This window comes from Berghia stephanieae, chromosome 11 (assembly GCF_034508935.2).
Source record: "Berghia stephanieae isolate SIO BIC M18660-M18661 chromosome 11, UCSD_Bste_1.3, whole genome shotgun sequence".
NCBI lineage: Eukaryota > Metazoa > Mollusca > Gastropoda > Nudibranchia > Aeolidiidae > Berghia > Berghia stephanieae.
Window position 1 is genome coordinate 33913650 of NC_088370.1, and position 7500 is coordinate 33921149.

The 7500-nt window shown below is 38.2% G+C and overlaps 1 protein-coding gene across 3 annotated transcripts in view; it reads left to right on the forward strand.

Annotated features, from left to right (window-relative positions):
• LOC144956285 (G-protein coupled receptor GRL101-like) overlaps positions 1-7500 on the forward strand; it is a 163294-nt gene that overhangs the window by 142361 nt on the left and 13433 nt on the right. For all 3 annotated transcript variants that reach the window (XM_078886762.1, XM_078886761.1, XM_078886763.1), the window contains 5 exons: positions 744-815; positions 1658-1729; positions 2955-3026; positions 5547-5618; positions 6838-7036. In XM_078886762.1, coding sequence (XP_078742888.1) covers positions 744-815; positions 1658-1729; positions 2955-3026; positions 5547-5618; positions 6838-7036 — 487 coding nt within the window. The remainder of the gene's footprint in view (positions 1-743; positions 816-1657; positions 1730-2954; positions 3027-5546; positions 5619-6837; positions 7037-7500) is intronic.

A 7500-nucleotide genomic window follows, 5' to 3' on the forward strand; every position in this document is an offset into this window, starting at 1 on the left:
ACTCATTTTACACCTGAGTGCGATGATAGAATGTGATTAAAGAGCCTTTTCCAAGGACTAAACTATTCGCTGCTTGAACAAATCCGGTCTCGAACCCTGAACCTTTTTGTCCGAAGTGCGGTGCTAGCTTTATGTACATGATCATAATATTTGAGGAGAAACCATAGCAATGTGCTACCTTCATGTACATGATCATGATATTTGAGGAGAAACCCGTCGTGTTGTGCAATCTTGCGTACATATTATATTTAAGAGGAATTGTAGTATTGTTCTATATTCATGTACATGATCATGATATGTAAGGTAAAACTGTCCTATTGTGCAATCTGCGTGTACATAATCATAATATTTAAGGGGAAATCGTAGTATTTGTTATCTTTGTGTACATAATCATAATATTTAAGGGGAAATCGTAGTATTTGTTATCTTCATGTACATAATCATAATATTTAAGGGGAAATCGTAGTATTTGTTATCTTCATGTACATAATCATAATATTTAAGGGGAAATCGTAGTATTTGTTATCTTCATGTACATAATCATAATATTTAAGGGGAAATCGTAGTATTTGTTATCTTCATGTACATAATCATAATATTTAAGGGGAAATCGTAGTATTTGTTATCTTCATGTACATAATCATGATAATTAAGGGGAAATCGTAGTATTTGTTATCTTCATATACATAATCATGATATTACAATACCAAAAATACATTTTATTTTAATCTTCTTATCGACAGAAATCTGGCCAAAAACCAAATCTCCACCGTGTCTCCCTACGCCTTCAGAGGTTTGAATCAGCTCTTGTCTCTGTGAGTATCAATGTCGTAACGTAATAACCCGAATTCTCGTATAATCGTGAGTTTTTAAAGAGTGCAATCTTCATTGAATTCTTATTCTTCTTTTCCCCCATGATGTCTTTATGGTTGAAGGTCAACAAGATGCAGGAACGCTGTGGTCTTCCCAGGCTCGTATCGAGACCCATTGAGCTTTGACGGCTTTAGTGTGTGTGTGTGTGGTCCTCTCGGGCCAAATGTTCGCCTTTGCTCATTGTACTTTGTACAGTCCTGCAAAATATGTGTTGCATCTTGCTAGCTTCCCCTCTCCACATTCACAAATGTCTGTTTCTCCAATCTTAAATGCTTTGAACATGTCGTGTCGGAGAGCATTATGTCCGCAACGTAGTCTGAAAATGTCAACTTGATCTAGTCTTTTGAAAAGCCTTTTGAGGTCACTTTTCATATATTCTGGGTGCTTCCTTTATTGAATAATAATGTGCTCAAAGCAAATTACAAGGGTTCTGAAGCCAACAGCAACTTTAAATTCTATGTGTCCAACCGTCTCAAAATGGTAATATGTCCGGATGACTCAGACCTCTGAAAGGGACTTTAGAGATAAAAGGATAAGCAAAAGAAACCCTGAGATGGTTGCAATACATTTCTTACAAGAAATTAACTCTCAATATCAGACCCTTTATCTTGGAAAACCCTATTAGTTCTTAGTACAAACGAAATCGTTGAATATTTCTTCAAACCCGTGGTATAAAATAATTATTCAACGATCGCAGAATTATTTCGCTTAATTTATTGGTTTGAATAAACTTTCACAAGACAGCTGATTCTGAATTTTTGTATTTATTTATTTGTTGTCCCAGAAATCTGTCGAGGAACAATATTTGGACACTGGAATATGGTGTGTTTACGGGTCTTACTGCCTTGAAAACATTGTGAGTTTTGACACTGGATAGCCCACTTTTTTATTTCTAAAAATGCATTCTCTCTCTCTCTCTCTCTCTCTCTCTCTCTCATTCTCTCTCTCTCTCTCATTCTCTCTCTCATTCTCTCTCTCATTCTCTCTCTCTCATTCTCTCTCTCATTCTCTCTCTCATTCTCTCTCTCTCTCATTCTCTCTCTCTGATTCTCTCTCTCTCATTCTCTCTCTCTCTCATTCTCTCTCTCTCTCATTCTCTTTCTCTCATTCTCTCTCTCTCTCTCATTCTCTCTCTCATTCTCTCTCTCTCTCTCTCTCTCCCTCTCCCTCCCTCCCTATCTATTTCTTTCTTTCTCTCTTTCTTTCTTTCTCTCTTTCTTTCTTTCTTCTGTCTGTCTGTCTGTGTTTTTATGCATGATAGTTTGTATGTTTGTGTACGTATCCTCTATAATTCTAAAGCAAATTTCCATTATATCGAATAATAGATGCTTAATATAACCAGGCACCCATTTACTCTCAGGTCGACTGAGCCAATGTGCCTATAGTGCCTTAACCAAGGACACAAAGCCTGAGATAGATAAGAGTTTATCATTCATTGTCATCCATCTATTAGCTGAATACTCCCCAACGTCGCTCGACTTTCTCCAAAACCATATGTTCCACCCTCCCCCCCCCCCCCCCCCCCTTTCTAATGGGATTCAATAGTCTGATGTCACGTCCGCCCAACAACTAGCAGTTTGGTTCTAAACAAAGAAAATTGGTACTTTTTATTCTTCTTTATAATTTTTTCTCCTCTGGATACACCTTTACGCTCGTCGGAGAAGTATTTCATAAGGGCGTCCGCCATTGTTCCGATAGTTCAGAAGCAGTTACTAAGTTGCTATGCGTCATTACGAGGGAAGTGACGTCACGACTGTTGAACCCTATTATGACCCAACCCGCTCTTTTCCATTATCCTTGTGACTTAAAGGTGCAGCGTGGCACAGTCTTTGCTTCCTACCCAAAAGGTACCGAGTTCAATCACCCGCCGCTGCGTTGTGTTGCCTTGAGCAAGTCACCTCGCCCTAGCTCACTTTGCGGCGCTGCTCTGCGGCTGACGCCTGGGTTATTCCAGTCTTCCCTTGGAATAGACCCTAAAGACACATTTCCCCTTGGGGATGAATAAAGGGAATTTTTGTTTGTTTGTTTTAACTTCCGGCCTCAATCTGACCTACTTTGTTTGTTGTTGTTTCTGTTTTCAGTGACCTTTCCTACAACCAGGTCATGGTCATCTCCGACGGAGTCTTCAGTGGTTTGGTCCAAATGAGGTTTATGTAAGTTTGTTCCCTCATTAGATATTTCCCTTTCTAAACTGCATTACACAGTTCCTCTCCGTCTCCCCTCTTTTCACTTAATTAATTGGATTCAATAGTCGGATGTCACGTAGCCCAGCAACGGTGGCCATCATGGTTCTAAACAAAGAAAATCGGAACTTTTTATTCTTCATGCTGGCTAGAACTTTTCATATGTCTTGTGATCAGAATGTGTAAAAGTCAAAACATGATCAAATTTATGTTTTTGTTTTCCTCTGGATACGTCGGAGAAATATTTCATAAGGGCGTCCGCCATTGTTCCGATAGTTTAGAGCCAGTTACTAAGTTACCATGCGTCATTACGAGGGAAGTGACGTTACGACTGTTGAAGCGTATTGCGCACCTTTTAAAAATATCTATTGTTCTATTTTAATTCGTGCTTCCTTACAAAGGAGCATACTAATTTCCTGCCAACCAATGTTTTGTTTATTCATCTAAATATCATGATTTAATATTGTTTCAAATGGCATGTATCTTAACGAATGTGACCAAAATATTCCTGCAGTTAGGAGGGAGAGGGTTACTTTTATGACTTCAAAACTACGCCACATTATCTAATTCATCTGTAGTGTTTCATTCATCCTGTTTTGTTGATAAAGGGTAAACCCGGCACGTCCTTTTTATCTGTTTTATTAATTAAATTGAAGTTTATATTCAATTTCACATTATATTTATTAATCCCTCATTAGTAGTATTCCATCAGAGCAACCAGGTCCATGGAGCTTGAGGAGTTTATCCCGGTTTCTATAGGGTGAAACGAACAATAGCAATAGCTTGCTACCCTTTGGATAGGACGCTAGTCTATCGCAGCGTACTTCCGCCAGATCTAACAGACCTAGCTACCCAGTCACTGCTGGGTGGACAGGGAGTGTGTGTGGTGGGGGGGGGGGGAAGCAGAATAAGATCTCGACTGCACTCGGGATCGAACTCGATCCCTTTGCTTGTGAAGCGAGTGCTATACCAACTGAGCAATCGGGGCCGCCATTAGTTGAATTAAAAAACGTTTTTTTTTTTAAGTAATCCAAGTGTAAAGCTTTAAAAAATGTGACATGTCGTGCCAAAACAGTATTATGGTAATGAAGCTGATAGGTAACTGCCGTACTCTGGAAAAACTCGTATTTAAAAATTTGGTCACAAAACTTATCCTTCAGATATCGGTTGATGTAAATGACCCTCATATTGACAAAAATTCTCAAACCTGGGACTTCGCAATTGGTCAATAAAGGTCGGATTGTTTTGTTTTGAAGTCGTAAAATTAAAGGAAAGTCGAATCCAATGGAGTTAATTTTGCAACGATTTCTGGGCTCCAAGTTTTGCAACGAGGACGTGGGTCATTTAAATCGGTCGATATTTGAAGGACGAGTTTTCTGCCCAAATTTATTAATGAGTATGGCAAGTTAAGCAATTAATACTTTCAAAATCTTTACTGAAATGTCATACCAACCCAACACACAAATATAATCTTTAAACTCAAAATTAAATGTAATCATGTTATGCATAATTTTGGTCACCAAATCACACTTTACAAAACAGCATTAAATTCTAGTAAATATTGTTCAAGATTTTTCTTCAAATTTTGGGATTTAATAAAACAAGTTTGATTAAGAAAATTGTTGTTTGTATCTTATTTTCTTTTAACTAATTATTATCTTATTAAAGGCTAAATATAGGAATTATCCTTTAAATGCCTTATTTATGATTACAAAATCTCACATAGCTTGTATTGTATCATTCACAGTTTTACACAGCTTTGAATGTAAGGAAAAATATATCAATGCGTCAATGCTGTAAAGTCAAAAATTACTATCGTAGAATGCTGAAGTTGTTTATGATCGAATGAATCATAAATGTATAAAGCTCATACTATAATGACAATTAATGACAATAATAATCGTGAAAACTACAACAACAATAATCATACGTATGTCTGATAAAATATCTTTCTCCTATTTTCAGAATTTTACTCCAAAACTTCACACTCACCCAACACAAAAATAGATTTTTTTCAAAGAGATTAGCAAAGAGTATATTCTGTATTTTGTTCAGAAAAATGAGCTCTGCAACACAGTGTGGAGTTTTTATGGCTATAACTATAACAAAATGAAATCAGAATGAGAAAATTGTTAGCTGCGTCGTACGAAGGTGACGATTTTCCTATGGGTGGTAATGAGAGAGTTATTTTTTATGACTTCAAAACTAACAATCCACCATTTCTTGACAAATCAAGGGGCAGCATGGCTCATTGGTACGGTCTTTGCTTCGTACCCGAAATGCACCGAGTTCGATTACTCGCCGCTAAGTTTTGTGGCCTTGAGCAAGTCACTTCGCCCTAGCTCACTTTGCGACGCTGCATTTCGGCTGACGCCTGGGTTATTCCAGTTAACCTTTGGAATAGACCTTAAAGACAAATTTCCCCTTGGGGATAAAAAAAGAGAATGTTTTTTAATGTATTTATTTAAATTTATTTTATTTTATCCCCAGTGACCTGTCAGCCAATCAGATCGGTGGTCTTGGACAAGACACTTTCCAGCCAATGGAAAGACTGGAAACATTGTGAGATTCTAAAAATAACCAAAGTTGTTCTAACTCACCATTTCAAAACGGTATTATGTACTTAGTCCTTCAGAGTCATTAGGCTCATGTAGCCGGAGTTTATCCCGGTTTCTATAGCGTGGAACGGACTATAGCAATTGTTTGCTACCCCTTGTATAGGACGCTAGTCTATAACAAAGTATTTCCGCCATGTCTAACAAACCCAGCTACCCAATCACTGTTAGGTGGAAATGGGCGTGGGGGGGGGGGGGAAGGTTAGAAAAAAATATCGGCTTCGCCCTGATCGACCTCGTTCTCTTTGCGTGTAAACGAGTATTCTAACAAATGAACTGGGGTCCCTAAGTGGTATTAAATGGTGTTATATCGACGTTCACTTTTTTGCAGGTCTGATAATCCAATTCTTTATGGGGCTCATTGTTGTAATGGAAATCTGAAAATAAATCATGAAAAATATTGTTCATAACAACAGCCGTAAGTGGGCTCGGAATCCATTATTTCTTTGATAATAAAATATCGTTTTCCACCAAAATCTCAAAATCAATTTTTTTGAAGGATTTTCCTAATAATTAGACCCAAACGACTCTTCCAATAAAAGTATAGATAGAATGCGCTTGGCCAAGGAGTTCACAACATTGCCATCCGGAAGTATAACGGACCAACACACAAACTCTGTGTAACCATGAACTTTTATAATCTGGTTAAAACAGTTTAGTGAGAACAACTCACAAACGCGGATGGCAAAAACAATAACAAAGGCCTGAGTGCCGTCATCTGCACATAGTTCTATCTATACATAGTTCGAGGATGACGTCACTCAGGTCTTTGTTATTGTTTTTTGCCATCCGCGTTTATGAGTAATGCTCACTGAACTGTTTTAACCCGACTATAAACGTTCATGGATACACACAGTTTTGTGTGTTGGTCCGTTATACTTCCGGATGGCAATGTTATGAGCTTCTTAGCCAAGCGCATACTATCTATACAATGTTCTATGTACAATGTGATTTCGAAATATAGAGGGCGTGTGTTTGTGAGTGTGTGTGTGTGTGTGTGTGTGTGTGTGTGCGTATATGTGTTTGTGTTATGTGACAATGTACTATTAGCACATTGTTAACAATGAAAAAAAAAAGATGTCTCCTTTTACTTTTACTTTTTTAAATTATACAATCTTTCTTCGTTTTTTTTTTTTTGTTTTTTTTTTTTTTTTTTTGTTTCTCAGGATTACTGACCACTACAAATTTTGCTGTCTCGCCGGCCCCAATGTCCAGTGTCTACCGGAACCAGACGAGTTCTCCTCCTGTCAGGACTTGATGTCCAACCACATGTTACGCATTAGTATCTGGGTGTTGGGCGTGGTCGCGTTGCTAGGCAACATGGTCGTCATTCTATGGCGGCTACGGGACTTCCGGAGCGGAAGGGTAAAGCTATAATTTATTTGGATTCGTAAAAAAAGACTTGGGTCATTATACTGCTAACCTAAGGGCATGGATAAGAGATATTTTCTGTCTCTTGTGGCCAGAGGACAAAATGTGCGGCTATGTGGTTTAGTGGTATGACACTCGCTTTCAGATCGGAAGGTCCTGGGTTCGAGCCTCGCGCTCGGCGCATAGTTGAGTCCTTGGAAGAGTCTCTTTACTCGCATTCTCTCACCGTACTCAGGTGTAAAATGAGTACCTGACCGTCAACAGCGTTGTCTTTGTCCGAAAAATTGTAATATTGCCTAACAGGCGTCATGTCCCGTCCTACATGTTAAATGTTGCTGTTGACCAGGGACCCCTTGTAAAGCGCTTTGAGCACGTTTAGTGGATATTGCGCTATATAAAGCTCAATTACTTTTTTTATTTTTAAGTTTCCTAAAATTAAACAAAAAATCCCTGGTAAT